The sequence below is a fragment of the Amphiura filiformis genome, chromosome 5 (genome assembly GCF_039555335.1).
Source record: "Amphiura filiformis chromosome 5, Afil_fr2py, whole genome shotgun sequence".
In the NCBI taxonomy this organism is placed as follows: domain Eukaryota; kingdom Metazoa; phylum Echinodermata; class Ophiuroidea; order Amphilepidida; family Amphiuridae; genus Amphiura; species Amphiura filiformis.
Window position 1 is genome coordinate 9946416 of NC_092632.1, and position 20704 is coordinate 9967119.

General features: G+C 33.8%; 1 protein-coding gene across 12 annotated transcripts in view; it reads left to right on the forward strand.

Annotated features, from left to right (window-relative positions):
- Positions 1 to 7228: 7228 nt before the first annotated feature.
- LOC140152591 (uncharacterized) overlaps positions 7229 to 20704 on the forward strand; it is a 137208-nt gene continuing 123732 nt past the window's right edge. For 11 of the 12 annotated variants that reach the window (XM_072174991.1, XM_072174993.1, XM_072174997.1 and 8 more), the window contains exon 1: positions 7229 to 8088. In XM_072174991.1, coding sequence (XP_072031092.1) covers positions 7919 to 8088 — 170 coding nt within the window. In that variant the 5' untranslated portion in view covers positions 7229 to 7918. The remainder of the gene's footprint in view (positions 8089 to 20704) is intronic. The other variant, XM_072174996.1, reaches the window with a different exon arrangement.

The following is a 20704-nucleotide window of genomic DNA, read 5'->3' on the forward strand; positions in this document are numbered from 1 at the left end:
AACATTAAGGGTATATTAAGAGTATAAAACGTTTTCATAACCTTAAACAACATTTTTTGATAATCTACTGCTCAGCATACAAAAATGTTTTACAGGAAACGTTTAAATGTCGGGTTATATAAAGGGTATAAAAACGTTTTAATAACATTCAAAAACATTCTTGAAAACTTGATACAAAACATTCTAAACAGAATGTTATTTTGGGGTTGAAAAAATATTTTACGAAAAATGTTTGGCCAAAATATTTTCAATAACGTTTTAAAAACGTTTTCATGACCTTTATATAACCCGACATTTAAATGTTATTAAAAGGTTTTGAAAAAACATTTTAAGAACATTTTGTGTTTGCTGGGTTCAAATATTTTAACATAATGTTATTTAAGTTTTGACACAATATTTGGCAAAAATGTTTGCAAAAAACGTTTACAATAACATTTTTTGTAAACATTAAAAAATATTGTTGTAGTGTGTTTTTCATACAAAACGTTTTAAAACGTTATCATGACCTTTATATAACCCGACATTTTAATGTTATTAAAACGTTTTTACCTAAACCAAAGGCCAAAATATAACTTATTTAAAACGTTTTTGTGTTTGCTGGGAAGTCAAGTACTCCCACGACCCACAAAGTAACGCGAGAGACATAAAAATTTGAATTGAATTGGTTGCCAAAACAAATCGAAGTTAATTTATAAAATCTAGCCATTTCTTATGAGCACCTGCAGATGTTATTATGATGCACGTAAGTCACATAATAACATAACTTAATCCTCATTAATCATGCTAATTCCTCGGATCGAAACTATGAATAACTCTTAACTTTGATTTCAAATATAATAGTCTTTGATTTGGGTTGTTAATCCACCAAGTTGGTTTTTAGATTATAGACGATATTGCTACCTCATCAGGTTTACCGAGTCATTTAGAAATAAAGGAACACACCAGAACAACAGTAATATTAACTTAAAGACATTTTGTATAATAATTTTTAATAGCAATCATAGCAATGTGTTTGGGTATTCCTTGTTGAGTTAAGAAATCAAGTAGTCAATATTACTTGAATGTCCCTGACAACTTTCAGTTTGAAAGACTGCTACACTACAATCCCGTAGTGTTTGTGAACCGAGTAAACTCAATGCATAGCGCCATCTGTAAATGCTTATTCCAACGACAAACTAACTGAAGTAAAGATATTCAACTAAAATATACACGAATAACATGAAGTTAAGGTGGTACTACACCCCTTGATAAATTTGTTAACATTTTCTCAAAACTAATAAAACACTGGTAACAAAAGTTGTGTATATTATAGGGGTAAGGAATCCAGTTACTACACTGGAATTTCAGTGACTCAAGACAAGTAGTTATTGATTTACTGATCAAATATTGGTTTTCCCTTGTTTTTGACTGTAATTCCACAACTGTTGTCTGTGCTGAAATAAAATTTTCAGTGCAGAAGTTTTAGTCCTTTCCCGTATAATATACATATCTTACTTGTCACCAATGCGCTATAATTTTTGAGAAAAATGCAAAAATAGGCACAAAATTGGCCAGCCGTGTAATACCACCTTAATTAAGTAGACCATTATAGACTATCATGATATTGACTTCGCCGTCGAAGTGACGTAATAATCGTATTAACTACCATAGCATTAGATGAATGCAATTTTTGAATAGATCGCCCTGCACTACAAGCAGGTTGCACTCATCACCTGTGTATGTCTGCAATCATAGATTGAATACAATATCGCTCTTTTCAAAGAGACTAATCTTACAGGTGTGAGTTATCAGCATTTCTTTGACATCTATGGTTAATTACCATAGCAATAGATGAATACAATTATTGAATAGATCGCCCCGCACTACAACGTTCACACGGTAACCATAGATGTCAAAGAAATGCTAATCACTCGCTGACTCGCACCTGTAAGATAAGTATCTTTGTAAAGAGCGGTATTGTATTCAATCTATGATTGCAGACATACACAGGTGATGACTACAACCTGCTTATAGTTCCGGTTCGATCTATCCAAAAATTGTATTCATCTATTGCTATAGTTAATCCGATTATTACATTCGACGGCGAATACATTCAAAAATTGTTTTCATCTATTGCTATAGTTAATCCGATTATTACATTCGACGGCGAATACATTCAAAAATTGTTTTCATCTATTGCTCTAGTCAATCCGATTATTACATCATTCGACGGCGAATACATTCAAAAATCGTTTTCAGCTATTGCTATAGTTAATCCGATTATTACATTCGACGGCGAATACATTCAAAAAGTGTTTTCATCTATTGCTATAGTTAATCCGATTATTACATTCGACGGCGAATACATTCAAAAATTGTTTTCATCTATTGCTATAGTTAATCCGATTATTACATTCGACGGCGAATACATTCAAAAATTGTTTTCATCTATTGCTCTAGTCAATCCGATTATTACATCATTCGACGGCGAATACATTCAAAAATTATTTTCATCTATTGCTATAGTTAATCCGATTATTACATTCGACGGCGAATACATTCAAAAATTGTTTTCATCTATTGCTATAGTTAATCCGATTATTACATTCGACGGCGAATACATTCAAAACATGTTTTCATCTATTGCTATAGTTAATCCGATTATTACATTCGACGGCGAATACATTCAAAAATTGTTTTCAGCTATTGCTATAGTTAATCCGATTATTACATTCGACGGCGAATACATTCAAAAATTGTATACATCTATTGCTATAGTTAATCCGATTATTACATTCGACGGCGAATACATTCAAAAATTGTATTAATCTATTGCTATAGTTAATCCGATTATTACATTCGACGGCGAATACATTCAAAAATTGTATTAATCTATTGCTATAGTTAATCCGATTATTACATTCGACGGCGAATACATTCAAAAATTGTTTTGATCTATTGCTCTAGTTAATCCGATTATTACATTTGACGGCGAATACATTCAAAAATTGTTTTCATCTATTGCTATAGTTAATCCGATTATTACATTCGACGGCGAATACATTCAAAAATTGTTTTGATCTATCCCTATGTAATTAATCCTCTTACATCACTACTTCTGCAGCGTATAGCTTCAGCCACCAATAATCATATATCGCTGATCGCTCAATAACGAATACTTGAAAATAACGAACGTATGGTTAAAACTATATATGGTAGGCCTACCCTAAATTTGCCAACTCACTTCCCTATTTTTATGTTAGCATAGTTCTTATCGATGGATATAAATATGAACACATTAATGTTAAGCTAGATATGGCACGCATTAACACGTATTTCCCGGTGACCACCCAAGTTCGCCCAACCCACAGTTAAAGGTAATATTTCCGTTATTTCTCACACGAACGTAATCATGGTAATTGGTTACAAGTCATTCGCAATCGTATCTACAATCTTGATATATTTATTATCCTAAATTTGGATTCTTAAACAAACTTATCGAATATAGGAAAACAGACATCAAAACCGGAATTTGTAAAATAAGAACACGACACAACCCACCAAAAAGTCCTGGTCACCAAGATTATGGTGGTGGAAAATTTAATTTAATATTTCCGAGTTCCGACTGATTTTGCTTGATCGCATCACATATAATAGATGGTCGCTACAAAGTACGATGGGTTGCATAAATGTTTTTTCACATTTCTCAGTCTTTACCCCTTTTTAATTTTAATTGTAATTGCAGAGATTTCTTCATGTTGTTGTTGTTGGTAATGCTGGTGCTGTAACTGCTTGGCACTAGGACTCCGCTATTAAACATATCACACAGTTCTTTAACCTCAATTGTGTATTCCAGAATGACGTTTGAATGCATTGGTACAACTCATCGGGTCTTTTTCAGATATTTTGTTGACTGGAAGTTACTGAACTGAACCATTAATAGATGAGAGCATTTTGGTGCATTCTGTGGATGGAAGTGTAAAGTACATGTAATTCATGTAAAGTCGTTGCAAACTAAACTAATTACCCAATATTTATTAAAGAGTCTTGAATTATTCACAGTACCGTTACAATGGTTGTCAAGTCCTGATGGATCTGAAGATAATATTTTGGTCATCGATCTGATGTAGAATTCGAATAAAGTTCGAATACTATATATGATATATATCGGCAAACTGATTGCCTGAGTGAGAAGGCGGTCTGCAACACAAAGTGCCGCTCAAAGTACAAGAGCATCTTTGCGATGCATTGGTTCAGATAACACTTGGGATAAATCTCATAAGAATGCTATAAGGGAGGTATTGCATTGCCATTTATCCTCGGGTATTTATCTAGCCTAGGCTATCACAATAATACCGTAGTTTAGTACATGACATTAACTGATAAGTGATGGAAAACAATGGTACCAAAAACTCCCAAGATACGACATTTTCACATTGACATACACTTAGATTTCATTCACGTTTTCATCGAACCACAATGTTATTTTGACCTCGAATTCACCCAAGAAAAGATTCTGGTTGATCGAAAAAAAATATATTTTTATATTTATCACCATAGAGCACGTAGTTAAATCTTTATTCATTGAATAATATTCAACCATTAAGCAATTTTGACATGTTCACCATAATAATATTTTTACCCAAAATATCTAATGATATTATTGACGGCAGTGCAATATTACATGTAAAAGACATTTTACATTTGTCTGTCTGTAGTATTTATTTATTTATTTATTTATTTATTTATTTATTTATTTATTTATTTATTTATTTATTTATTTATTTATTTATTTATTTATTTATTTATTTATTTATTTATTTATTTATTTATTTATTTATTTATTTATTTATTTATTCATATTTATCCAGGGTATCCCAATTCAGCTAATAGCTGGTCTAAATTGGGCCCTGCTACACATTTACAAATCATTAATAACAACAATTATCAACATGCAATTTATATATACTGCGCCAAGAGAGTATCCTTACACTTGGAAAAATAATCACAATTTCAAAACTGAAACATATTGGGGTAAATTTGTATACTTAATAGATGCACTAGTTAATCCTGCACATTATGACACAACATTGAATCCAATGTGACTTCAAGAAGTTACAAGCAATTGAATAGACGATGATCCAGTTTTAAAAGTGACAAATTGGCCTATACAAGGCGCAAAATGATTCAAACAAGCGCAACAAAGAGACTACACAGTTTCGTCAATGAAGCTTTATTTAAAGCAGTATTTATTTAAGTTTTTACTTCTCTGTACTTTTCATAACTTGCATTTTAATTGTCAGCTCTTTTGTTTCAGTTTTCTTTTGTTCTTTTTGTTTTTAAATTAAAGGCACACACAAATTAGCCATTAACCACTCTCAAAGCAGATGTCTAGTCCGTGGAGTTTTGAATAGGCCAGTGTGTCACTTTTAAAACTGGACCTTCGTCGAATCAAATGCTTGTAACTTTGCTTCTTGAAGTCACATTGGATTCAATGGGGTGTCAAAATGTGCCAGATTAGATAGTGCATCTATTAAAAAAACAAAATTACCCCATTATGGTTCAGTTTTGAAATTGTGATTATTTTTCCAAGTGTAAGGATACTTTCTTGGAGCAGTATAGTATCATATAATACAACTATTAAATACAAATTAAAATACAAATTTACATACAAATTTCAATCATAGTAAATAAAATAAAGTACGTGCTCATAAGTTAAGACTTGTATATGAAAAAATTGCACATTTGTTAAACTTCTTACTTCATTACTCAGCTTATTGTGCACATAGGAGAGTTAGGACTATTCTGCTTTCATAACATATTACATTTTTGAGTAGGTTGTTTTTACGATTTTGGCACGATATCCAACATAGTTGCAAAATAATATTATGACAAGATTTAAAGGAGTCAACATAACGTCAGAAACGGTCTAAAACCGAGTTAAAAGTTGAAAACGACATAGGTTCCTTTAAGATTAAATATTCAAGATATCATAACAGATTGCTTCCTAAACCAATGTGAATTGGGTACACGTAATGACGTATTAAAAGGATTGTGGGTATTTTTACAAGTTGCAACTATAAGTATTGCAGGCAGTCGTGAAAAGGCGTGATTAAAGGGCGGTTACCTTAGCTTGTCTACATTACACGGCTCCTTTACGTGTCAGAAGTAGATAAATTTGTAGCTAAAATTATATAATTATGAAACAATAAAGCGGATTTTTATTTCTGCTATTTGCTAGTACTACAGTCTGTCCACTTAGAAGTACAAACCAAATCTGTGGCATCGGGGGTCGATGCTTTGCGTCACACGCGAGCGCGACGCAACGCGTAAAGAGCGTGGTATACAAATCGCGCAGCAGTTGGCGCGCCAAAGAAGCATTGCTCTGAAATGATTATTCTCATATCTCCAGTTTCCGAGGTCTATTTACTTTGTACTTCTATGTGGACAGACTATAGTGAATTAAATTAATTTGCCGTTTAGTGTCGACAAATTGTTTGTTTGTTTTTGTATCTGAAAGGATTTTGCATTTTTCTGTTTCCATTTGTTCAAATTAGTGTTACTCTACTAAAATACCTATGAATGTTTAAATTCTGATTTAGCCTCTTAAGCACAATCTCATACATTTACAGTGCAATGAGTATGTTATCAAAATAATCATTCCTGGTAGTAATTCAACATTAGGTACGTAATCAGGAACCAGAAAAAGCTGATTGCGTTACATGTTTAATCCAACATTCAAATGTACTTAATATATCTTATCTCTTATGTTATGACAGTAGCTCTGTGTCTATATACTTTGGCAACTGTGTTGTTTTAAGGTTATAAAGTCATCCATTTTGTTTTGATATTTTGAACTTCGCGTCGCGGTGTCATGCCTTTGTATTGCGATAGCAAAGGTACATGTCGAGGGCATGTGGCATTATATTAACAGTAGATGGACCCTGAAGTTTATCTATAATCTGTTTCCAATTGCAATCTGCAACGCAAAGCGTTAAACTTCACAGCTCATATACTATTGCTATTCTCCATGGACACGAATGAGAAAATAACTTTCCGGACAAATATAGGAATAATGAAGGAATAACAAGACCAGGAGAGGTCCCGTATTTTCAGACAGACTGCTTATGAATTGATGAAATCAGATTCCTTATAATTCCAGTGTCGTCTACCTGTGAGTATTTTGTGCCTGAGGCGTACAATCCGTGTAAGAACAAGCATTAAAGACTGATACAAAACAAGATAGTGTTGTATTGCCGGCTGGGAGTTTGGCGTGATAAGACCAGGTGCAGAGAGAGAAGTCGCATATACGCGGATTGGAATCATTTCATACATATATTTGTATCATTATTTTAAGTTTTACGTAACACAAGCTATTCGAAAGTTTGGAAGTTGTTGGATTAACATAATTTGGATGTAGATTGCGTGTTATATGCGTTTCTCTCCTATATCCGCCGGATTCATTTGGTTGGGTGTGCGCTGCTTCAGAGCCGAGCACGGAGCTGCGCAAGGCAATTTACATGGAAGAAACAAACTTGGAATAAGTTCACCAAGGGTCGTTTTCTAACCACTCACAAACGAAGAGGATACGACGCATGGGAGAACACAGTATTCGTTTACTCTCTCACTCACTGTTATTGCTACTTCAATGAGTCATGATAAAGTTGTGATGGAATCAGGCCAACACTCTTCTCAACTGGACATTGCTGCTTTACATGGCTCTCCAGAATAAAACTATTAGGGTTCATCACGGGTGAAAATTAGCGATTTTCTGGAATTTTAGCCCACGAAGTATTAACCCCCGCATATACCTGGTTAAGCTCGTGAGGATAAAGGAGGGTTCGCATTTACCTAGGATATCTTATTTGTATCAATCTCGCGCTATCTTATGCTGGAATATAATTGGAATCTGTGAGTGTCCAGTCAGTAACAATTCAAGATGACAATGGCGGCGTTAAGCTGCAACCTCCAGTGGATGATGCTGATAGTCATCGCTTTTTGGGTGATGTTCTCTAGTGATGTTGTAGAAGCCCAGGGTAGAAGCACGACAAATAATAAAAGACCATCGTATACCCTACGGTTTGTGTATACACCAACGGATCTTACAGGGTATGTAATATTGAAACTAACGTTTCCTTTAACTATACATTGCATTTTAAATATGAAAGTATTTTAAGATATGTTCAAGTGATATTTTTCCCACCAAGGAAATCGTAGCCCATATGGCATTGATACTTATCACGCTTATCATTAATAAATTCCGACTGTATAGTTTTCAGTTACGAGTATTATAATAATCAGATTGAATTATAAAAATAGCTTAAAGTGCCCCACTTAAGTGATATTTTCCCATTAAGCGATGTGTGACGTATATGGACTATTTTTTAACCTGTTGCAACATCCAACCTTATAACTGCAAAAGTATCTGTACTATAATTGTATTGTAAAAATGCTTGAAGGCATATCTTTTCGAGATTGTTACTTTGATAATTATTATCAAAGTGATAATTATTATCAAAGTAACAATCTCGGTAAGATATGCTTTCAAGTACAACAATACGTATGTAATTGGCATATTGACATATGTTCCTTTTCAATTAATTTTGTCTCCTTTTGCCTATCGTTGAGGAGTAGCATGAGAGCATTGGCAGGTACGTGTCAGAGCTAAATCAATTTGATCTTGTCATTGATAATGATTAATGTACATGTCTAGATGTGATAATGTGTGCATGTTGATTTCTCATGTCAACCTAATGTAACGATATGTACATGTTATTAGGTGCTTTGTTATCACAACATAGCATCCTTTTTATATAAATCTGAACATCCGAACCATCGTTTCTTGTGTGCGAAGTGTGCAATCCAGGTAAATATGTTACATTGGTGGTTATATTTGTTTGTTTTACCTTGAATGACAAAATATTACATACGGGCACAATATCTTTTTAATTTTTCATACACTCTTCTCATACGAGTTTTTTCCTTCTCTTAAACATAATTCATTATCCTTGTTGGTCGCTTTTTACAAATGAAATAGTAATGGTATATAGAAAAGTGAAATATGAGTCCTTTTTCCAGTCATACAGCTGGTCCATAGCAAGATATCATAAATGATATCTTGCTATTCATAATTAGATTGCTTAAAAATTAAGGTATTACTCAATCGTATCCCCTATAGCAAACAGCAGAGGAAATGAATCGCGTCTTGAGGATGCTTTGTTCATAAGATTTTATCTTTTCACTGATCTAATTAATATCAAGGATAAAGAATTATTTTATTCAGTAAATAAACCAATATATAAAAACACATTGAATTGAAAGAAGTAATGGTGATTATTAAAAATATTTAAGATACAAATTACTCAAAGATGTTAAAGGTTATACGCCAGCCCCAAATAGACTGGTGCAACCAAAACCGGTCGAATTGTACTAATATTGTAGGTAGGCGTTATCCAATTAGGTGGTGCCGGTCGATGTTGTTATATAGCATAGTATGAACTGTTCCAGATCCATTTTGTGCCACTTTAGGCACTACAACATGTCTCAAAAAAATTGTGCAAGTGAAAAGCGCCCTCTTTGGCAATTAGAAAATACCGTTGTGGCATGATTCTTACATCCACGTCAAGGGCGTAGTTCTAGCTCTCAAATGCTGTTTGTTCTGTTAAATTTGCTTGTTTTAATCTCGAGATATGTTTAGTTACCAACAAAAAGGTAAAATCACAATTGTGCCACTTTTACTGGGGAAGAGGGCTGTGCATGTAAATCAATGGTAGCTGCTGATGATGCGTCTAATGCACTCCCCCCCCCACCCTTGGGGCTCGTGCATTAGACGCATCAACATCAGTGCGCGTGTATTATTTTGTTTAATTCCTATCCCAACAAGTAATACGCATTCATTAACCTATAAGTGTGTAATATTTGTTTGTCTTGCATGTCTTGAGTGACAAAGAAAACAATATATTTACCATGATAAAATTATTGACTTGCACATGTATTTAATTTTACAGCAGAATGTGAAATATTTATTTATCTTTTAATCTGTTTTAAGTGGAAAAAGAGAAACATTATACCTGTATCATGATAAAACAGTAAAAACAGTAAAAACAATTTTGTATTGTTGTGTAATTGATGCATTCTTTTGATTTCAAGAAGGAACTCTTGATAAACTTGATGCTATCATTGATTTACATGTACATCACTCTTCCCAAGTAAAAGTGGCACATTTGTGATTTTACCCTTTCTTAGTTAACTAAACATATCTCGAGATTAAAACAAACAAATTGGGCAGAACAAACGGCATTTGAGAGGTAAGACTACGCCCTTGACGTGGATGTAAGCATCATGTCACAACGGTATTTTCTAATTGCCAAAGAGGGCACTTTTCACTTGCACAATTTTTTTGAGACAGGCTTTTATTTCCTAAAAATGTCACATTTATGACACATATGCCTATTGTATCTTCAGTTAAGTGTTCTCTACATTCCTGCGATAAATGTAAATCTCAAAATGATTGAATGACATTTTCACCCGTTGGGGCTTCCTAAATCGGATGCTCTAAAACCATTGCCACAAATAATAAATTCTCCGTGAAGTTAGCCTGCAGTTTAGGGTACTGAACTATCTGTATTATAAATTATTAATAGCTATTAATGCATTGAATTTAATCATGTTCTTCGAAAAAGCTTCACTTCACCAACTTCTTGAAAAGAACAGCGGCACAAACCTAAACTGGAGGGATTTTTATGCACATCGTAATCACTGATCATCGATAGTAGTTAATTAAGATTCACCTTACACGTGGTACATTTAAAAGGAAGGGCGCTATTCGGATGTCATTATACTTTGAAACAGACAAAATTTTACAAATTTGTCTGACATAATAAAGACTCGAATTTTGCAGTTTTTTGTTAGCAATAGAGAGTTGCAACATTAATCACTGCTTTAACTTGCAAATTGCAACACTACTCACTGCTGTTACTTGCAAGTTGCAACACTACTCACTACTGTTGCTCGCCCATGGTGTTGATAAAAGTTGATCTGCATACACTCATTTGTACTTAAGTGCAGAATACCTACCACACTCTAACCCTAACCCTAAAGAAGGTCTTTTAAACCAAGGGTCTAGTTCTTTCTCTTACTGCAGTGAGCCACATGCAGCAACTGGTCCAACCAAAGCCAAGGGGCATATTTTTTGATATAAAAAGATAATGATGAGCTAGGCTAGGATGATCGTGACCGTCTGGGGATTTGTTAACCGACTTTTTAATACTCTAGGTAGCTATCAGATGACTTTGTTCGTTTGAGGCATCTTTTAAGGTTATCGTACTACCGTCGCTTTCATTTGCTCATCTTTCCTTCCTTCAAAGATTGACATGTCATCGATATAGACTTTCCGCTGTCCTTTAAACACCGGCGACTTTATGTCATTCAAATAAATATATGATTAACTGGAAACCGCCCAAAATGTATCACTTTTCCTGTCTATCAGTAACCAATATTGATGAGCAGAAGTAAAATATCAGAAAATTGTAACACGTATTAATTCGGAAATCTATAATGAAAACCAATTCCCTAGCTACACTTTAAACTAGACAATCATGACAATATAGACAGCAGTTCTTGCCCCTATCCATTTGGCTAGTGTAAAACCCATTCACTATAGCTTAGTAAACCATTCGCCTTTAAACATATTTAAACGTTTTCACTTCATATATGCCGTGGTCCCTGCAGTCCGAATGTGTAATGATACTACAAATAATACACAAGATAATAATGAGGCACGTCAATTCGGAAGCAAGGAAAATGCTTGTCGGGGGAGAATGCAAGCTTAAAGGTTCGTTCATACTACCACCGGCGCACCGCATTTGCGATGCGTTGCTTTGCGATGCGGTGCGTTGCCGCACTGCATCGTACTGCAAACTACTGCATTGCGATATCGCAATGAAGTTAAATACATTTTAACTTGGAAATGCGACGAGTTGCGTTGAGTTGCGGTAAAAAGTAATCGATATATCGGCATCGCAAAGCAACGCATCGCAAATGCGGTTTTAGTATGAACGAACCTTTAGAGTTGTGTTTTGAAATCTGTTTATAATACAAACACATACATAAGTACCTTAAAGACGTGTATTTTCTAACCAATTGACATAATTAATTATTTCCTTTTGACCTAAATGTTGTGTGCTGTTTCAATCATTTCTGGAACAAATTTTAAGTTGTTACTTTGAGTGTGTGCATATCAGAATGTAAAAACGTCTTGTCATGATGGAATTAAGTGGTGATAAGTGTCCATGGGTAATTACTTTCATAATCAAAGGAGTGACAGGGTCACAGAGATGGCAAAAATCGAGACCTTCCCAATAAGCTGCAATAGACCCCTTTATACGGACTCTTACTTCCAAAAGCAATTAACATTGCATTCAATTACTCTTATTTAATTAAAACCTCACCATCACAAAAAAAATATTTTCAAGTGAAAGTGTTCAAAGATTCCAACCATTTCGTGTTCCCTAAGTTAGATAATCTAATCATTAGGCGAGTGTTCTTTTCCCTTGTATAGTGTAAAACCCTTTCACTGTAGATTTCACCCAGTAAACGATTTGCATTTAAACATATTTTAAACGTTTTCACTTTAAATGTAATAGTTGTCCCTGTAGTCAGGTAGTCAATAATATAAAACAAGATAACGCACGTCAATTCTGACATGTTTGACGCAATGAAATGCTTGTCGGGGAGAATGGAAGCTTTTAATAGATTTGTGTTTTGAATACTTGAATGTTTTTATATGGATACAAACACAGACATTAGTACCTTAAAGACGTTTAGTTTTCCAGCCAATTGACATAATTAATGATTTCCTTTTAACCTAAATGTATTACCTGTGTACGTTAAATCATTTATGGAACAAAACTTTGAGTTCTTACCTTTAGTTTATGTCCGAATGTAATATCTAGTCACGGTGGAATTTTGAAAAGTGTTAACATGGTTACGTATCCATGGGTAATTAGACTTCGTAATCAAAGGAATGGCAGGGTCACAGAGATGACAAAAATCGGGACCTTCGCAATAGATCTCTTTATACAGACTCTTACTTCCAACAACAACATTGAATCAAATTACTCTAGCTTACTCAATTAAGACATCACCATACAATGAGAAAGAGGTTTTTGCATAGTAGATTAACATTTTCAAGTCCATCAGTTAAATATTGTGCTTTTTAGTGGTTGTACCGGTGTGGCACACTTTTCAATAACAGTTGATCAATCATTTGACACTGTATTACTCGAATCGGAATACACTCGGTTTTGAATTGCAATAAAGCTTAGAGAACTTGCTTTTGATTGTATTTCAGTGAAAATGTTCGAGATTCCAGCCATTTTGTGTTTTCTTGCTACACTTTAAACTAGACAATCATGACAATAGACTAGTGTTCTTGGCCCTATCCATTCGGCATACCTATCATGCCTATAGTGTAAAAGTCATTCAATATTATAGCTTTCATCATGTTCCCTCAGTAAACGATTTGCCTTTAAACATATTTTAAACGAATGCGATAGTGGTCCCTGCAGTCCGAAATGTATCATGATGCTACAATAATATAAACAAGATAAGGCACGTCAATTCTGAAGCAATGAAATGCTTGTCGGGGGAGAATAGAAGCTGTAGACTTGTGTTTTAAGTATTTAGAATATTTTTATATGAATACAAACACAGACATAAGTACCTTAAAGACGTGGATTTTTCTAGCCAATTGACATAATTAATGATTTCCTTTTGACCTAAATGTGTTACCCCTGTGTTGTTTCAATCATTTATGGAACAAATCTTTAAGTTCTTACCTTAGTTTGTGATCATTATAGTCAGGATCTATGACGTCTTGTCACGATAGAATTTTGAATGGTGTTAAGTATCCATGGGTAATTACACTTTTCTAATCAAAAGAGTGACAGGGTCACAGAGATGGCAAATGCAGTGTCGTAGAGTGCAGAATTGGGACCTTTAACATATTTAACAAAAAAACCTTCATACAGACTCATTATGTTCAAAGGCATCATTAGAGAGATTGCGATTTCCAAACGTAGCATCGAACGTACGTGGAATCTATTCAAAATCCCGTCACAGGAGAGTGATTTTGAATAAATTACACGTACGTTCGATACGTATGTTTGGAAATCACAATAGAAAGATTGCGATTTCCAAACGTAGCATCGAACGTACGTGGAATCTATTCAAAATCCCGTCACAGGAGAGTGATTTTGAATAGATTACACGTACGTTCGATACGTACGTTTGGAAATCACAATAGAAAGATCGTGATTTCCAAACGTAGCATCGAACATACGTGGGATATATTCAAAATCCCGTCACAGGAGAGTGATTTTGAATAGATCCCACGTACGTTCGATACGTACGTTTATTATTTATTATTATTTATTCTTTCTTTATTGAGGGTTATACTGCTTCAGTGACAAGCACTGCTTTTCAAGCAGGCCCTCATTGATACATGTTATATAGCAACAAAATATATTACGATACACAATATTTACAAAGTATCATACAGTATTTACAATGTATTTACAATATATTACAAATAAGTATAATGGTATCATCAACTACAAGATAATTATAAATACCATGATTCAAAATACATAAATACAATAATTATATTTATAGTACAAAAATCAAGCAAGTAAATGAATAAAATATAGATAAAGACAGGCCTAAATTTCTTTAATTTTTGATTGAAATTGGCCTAAAGTCATATTTTCCATCTGAGCTCTTACTGTCGGTGGCAAAGAATTCCATGCATAGGCTGCCCTGACATGAAAAGTACGTTGACCTGAATTTGATTTAAATTTTGGTACAATCAATGTATTAGAAGTATGATTTCTAGTTATATGATTATGGTTATCATGAACAAAATCAAATTGAGAAGATAAGTATGATGGATATTCATTCTTTAAACATTTGAAAACAGTCATTAATAGAGTATTATGCCATCTTTGATCAAGTTTAACCCACTGCAATGTATTCATTAAATCATTAGTTGGTGTCCTTATATCTGCTGAGAGAATTATTCTAGCTAAATTATTATGAAGTACCTGAAGCCTATTATGGTACTCTACACTAAAATTTGACCAGACCATGCTTCCATAATCAAAGTGGGGAATAACAAGAGCATTGGATAACATTACAATGGTTTTGTATGGAAGGAAATATTTTATACGTTTTATTATGCCAGTTCTTTTGGAAATAGTTTTACTAACATTATCGACATGAGCTGACCAGGACAGCTTGCTATCAAATTTCACACCTAGATATTTAAACTCATCTACTCTTTCAATATCATTGTTGTTATATATTAAATGTACATTGTTGAACTTTTCAAGCATTTTGTTTGTACCAAAGATCATAAACTTAGTCTTTTCAACATTTAAAGTGAGTTTGTTTACTTTGAACCATTCAGCTACCCTACTTAGACATGACTCCATTTGAATTTTAAGATCAGATTCATTTTTAGCTTTACACATTAAAGAGGTATCATCTGCATACATTACAGTTTTACATTCAGACACAGCATTAGGTAAACAGTTAACGAAAATTATAAACAGTAAAGGACCTAAAATTGAGCCTTGAGGAATACCAATATCAATTGGCCTAAAGTCAGAAAAAGTTGAGTTAACATTAACAGTTTGTTCTCTGTTGTTTAAGTATGATTTAAACCATAATAATTCATCCCCACATACCCCATATTGTTTAAGTTTCCCAATCAGAATATCATGATTTACAGTATCAAATGCTTTCTTTAAGTCTATAAATAAAACGCCTGTAGCATAACCTGTATCCATATTCTTTAAAATGTAATCTTGAACATCTAGAAGGGTTGTTGTTGTGGAATGTTTCGGACGAAATCCCGATTGAGCATTTGATAATAGTCCTACATTACTCATATATTCATATAATTGATCATGAACAGCTCTTTCAATGATCTTTGATACAATTGGTAATACAGAGATAGGTCTATAGTTACTAACATTAGTTTTATCACCCGATTTAAATATTGGAGTTACTTTAGCCTTCTTCCATGCATCAGGAAAAGTAGACCCATTCAAAGACAGGTTGCAAATATGAACAAGTTTGGAAATCTGAATCTCTCTAATAATATCTCTATTGAATTCACTTACTCTTGCGCATAAACCTTCCACCACCATGATCACATAGAGCTTTTGCATCTGGTAATTCAACATTTCAAGTGCATCAAAATTAATGTTGCCCTGATGTGGTATTCTTTTCAATATAGTAACCATGGTAACTGATGGATGATTTTGACACACATTGTATTACTCTAATTGGAGTACACTCTTTTGTGAATTGCAATAAAGCTGCCCCAAAACAAGTGCTTTTTTATATATTTCCGTGGAAATGTTGGAGTTTCCACTCATTTTGTGACTCAATAGCGAGTGAAATGCCACTATCCAAACTTAATGAAATGGGACATTGCTTACAAAGGAAATCTCAGGGTTTATAGTTTGTAATGACTGACGGTTTCCTTGGAAGTGAAGAAAGCCAATGGTTTAGTTAAATTTGCGTTTACACGATTAACATGAGATGGATCAATGGAAACGGGACTAAGCTTAGGCACTTCGTGGATAAACCGTCACATTAAAGTGTTAGAGCAGTCAGCAATACATTTCCAGTTATTACAGGCATCATCATTGATCCACATGAAAAAGTAAAGATATTTGGAATTAGTAGCGGTAGCACATAAGTGAAGCATTAATAATCTATGGAATCTAAGGCATTGTTGCAAATGAAAAAGTTACAGAAATTTGAGAGGTTACTTTTTAGTACGCCTTGGTTCAACTTTATATGCATGTGTAACTATTTAAAATCAAAGCAAAGTGATTTTTGAAGGCCAACCAAAAATTTATTTCAGTTATATCATGTATATTGCATTATTGCTATTGAGAGTGTTCGGGGATGAATTAAATCTTCATTGTTTTATTACAATATTATGATGTTGTGATGTTGTCGACTATACTGCTATACAACCGAAGCCTTCAATGCAACGTCGGAAACATTTTATAGGACTAAATCACTCGGTACCATATGCTTACTTTTCAAAAGAGTCATCTTCACTGCATTGCCGCATCACCTTCTGTTCACCATTGAGTTATGAAGATAACTGACCTGTCAATAAACTTTGACATTTTGCCATCAAAATTATTATACTGATATGTACTCAGTTCAAATCGACGATAGGCACATATTTATATATACATATGTATATTAGAAACCAACTTATTTTAGATATAGGCGATACAGAATACATGTAAAGCTGTGAACACATTGACATGGGTGGTCTCTATATAGCCCCAAGAAGGTTTACTCCTGTTAGTTAAGGTTGCTCCATAGATTCTTAGTTCACCCTTCACCAGTTTACTGGGAGATTCTGAAGAAGCAAGAGATGCAAAAATGTCTTGCAGAACAAAAAAGTTATTATTTATTTGATTCTTTTGGAAATAGATGCACTTTTAAATCACACTCTTCCACAATGATTTAACTTTAATAATTATTGCTGTTCTGAGAGACCCGAAAGTCAGTAGAATACATATAACAATGAAGGGTATTAAATGTTCATGATATAAAAACCTTTTTTTCTGTGTTGTGACGATCAATTATCAATTATGTGCTTCTGAGATCTAATCTTCCCCCGACATCCAGACATTGTCTGTCTGTGCCTTAATCATTTTATTTTCAACACTTACAAATGTACATCTGGGAAAACACACTGAATCAAAAGATTTGAAATTCCGGAGAGAGTTTGTCAGTGCGTTAATAGTATTCTGATTAATCATACAAATCACAGGCGCCTTCATCCACACCCACAGTGACAACAAAACCTATGATCAGTGATGATATAAATGCAAGAGTATTTCAGTAGTGGCTAATATAAAATCCAGTTAATACCAACTATGGCTATTCCAGATTTACTTTTAAAAGGGCATTGATATGTCAATACGATAGCAATTTTTTAAATTGACTTTTCCCGAAAAATTTAATTGCATATTATTTTATAAGCAATCTTACCCGAGTGTTTTGACTAAAATAGTATTCTTATCCCAGATAATTATGCGGCTTTATGCAAATTATAAATCACATTCCTTCATTCGTTATGGTTTGCTTCCAACACAGTCTCACGTATTACGCATACCAATATTCTGACTACAAGTCATTGATAAAATCGTCGTCTGTAACTTCAATAATTGCCTTCAAAGCCCTTCTTATTCGTGGGTGATGGTTGGCTTACTTCTATATAGCCTACTAGTATTCGATAAGGTGATTAAGTTCAAGGGGATTCCTGAAATTTGGTGAGCGATGCCAAGTCTGTGGTTTATGAATAATGTAATTTTAGCCGGACAATAAGTAACATAAAGCTCTTTGCCCATCTTATATTTCTGAATTGTGCATATTGTGTGTGGTAAAATATGTAGGATGGATACAGAAAAATGAATGGGATTGACTGTTGTGAACAAAAATAGAAGCACCGATTTTAAGGGCAATCGGAGGTTCGTAAGCATGCATGCACAAGATTACGAGAACAGTTGTTGCCCTGTAACCATTTATCACACAGTAATGACTTTCATTAGGTTCAAAAGACGTTTCTTTTTTACTATAAAAAGTTAATAAGGAAATTCTAGGTAATTGTAAACTAATGCATAAGGCTATACCATGTTCCAAACACTGACAAATACTGTTTTTAGAATTCTGATGCACAAGAACAAATTATTGACATTGGAAATATTGAAATATTACACTCATGTTATCTTTAGCTATAGTTTTGATTAAATATAAAACACATTAGGGAAGTAAATATGTTTATGAATTTGAATGTATAAATAATATCGGGATCTTAGGTCTTTGGTTTTATGATTGGTTGTTTATATTATAACGTGGCTTCATATTGACATCACCTGAAACATATGAAGGTGAAGTTCAATCCTGCAATCTGGAATCTATTTAAACATACATCGACGGCTGACTAGGATGACATACATGATATTTTTGTTTTTGTATAACGATGTGCGTCAAAGGTTAGCTACATCGTGTCTTCCACCATCTTCCGTGTGTTCAGAAGCATTAAAACGTATATTTTACGTATATATTTAAATAAATAGTTTGCCTTGAATTTTCGTGTTTGTGACAAAATTCCTGAAAAAAATTGCTGATACTGGGTTAACTATTATAGAGATTTACCAATATAGAGTTGGCAGAAATATAACTCGGTCATCGGTCACCAATCTCTAAAAATACTCAATTGCTTCATTGGATTCCTAAGCTCTTGGTAACCAACATGAATGCAAAATGGATGTCATTCATTTGCCGTCTCCGCCCTCTATGTCTACATGGTAACTTTTTTTTCTTATACAGTACAGTACAGTGATCCCCAGCATTATTAGATTTCATATGTAGGCAAATCGAGTTGACTAGTTGTATTCCCTGAAGAGGAACCTTTCAACACCCGCGGGGTTTACTGGTGCACTGGTTTCCAAAGAGCGTGACTCTCCGATGAACGCGCAGCGCCAAAAGTCTCCTAACTTATTTTTAATTTCCTTTTCCCAGACCAATTTTAAGGGCGTGTGGGCCTTTAAGTTAAAAGTAGTTTTAGAAAGATATTTTTTACGATTTACAAGCACGTGCCTAATTGTTTCATTTTTTCAAATTTTATATCTTATAACGCCTGAAACAAACTTTCACTCATGGTCTTACTTACTCGAAGAGATTAGAATCACAAATCCATGGTGATCAAATCAACTTAAGGAATCAACTCCACAATGCAAGATATGCGCATCTAGCCTTTTTCTGAAGAAAAATACTACAAAGTATGGTCAAATATTTTCTAACTCGCTTTTATTGACAGTAAACGAAGGATTGCATATTTGCATAGCTAATGCAGACCAGCAATAGACCTGCATGTTGAAAAAATGTCAAGTTTAGTCGTAGAAAATACAAATGAGTTGTATTTCGGATAAGACGGTGTTACTGTATTTTACGTCTTCTCTGGTATGGCACAACGTTTCAGGTCGAACTTTTAATATCAATACCTTTATTGGATCACATTCAAGAGAGATCAAAACCGGCTTTTGGTGCAGGAGGAAACTGGGAAACCCGGAGAAGACCTGTGAGTGTGAGAAAATTTTTGAGAAAATAAGACGTTTAAAATTGATATTCCGCAAAACCCAACTGTAAGCGGTGAGTTCCTTCGAACGAGACAGATTTGATCTAGAAAAAAGTTGACGTCATGAAATGAAATGTGCTCGCTTTGAAAGAATGGACTGTAAACACTCTCAATGCACAGAACGTATACTGTTGTTGTTCTCAGAAAAAAATCTAATCAAGTGTTACATATTTAATGGTTTTTAAACATATGGATACAATCAGCCGCTTCTTTATTATATATTAGTAAATTGTGATATTACAATTCATATGTATATGAACATCATGAGAAATATTTGGACTAAAAAATAAAAATAAAAATATTTTGAGCTTAGAATATATTCAGGTATACTAGTCTCAGTGATCAATGTTGTATTTATTATGCAAATTAACATTTTCAATGGGCCAGTAGCTATACTTTTGTTGACCATTGAAGGTCGCGCATTTATACATGAATCATAGATCATCTGGATGATCTATGCATGAATGAACATGAAAAGAGCTCTAG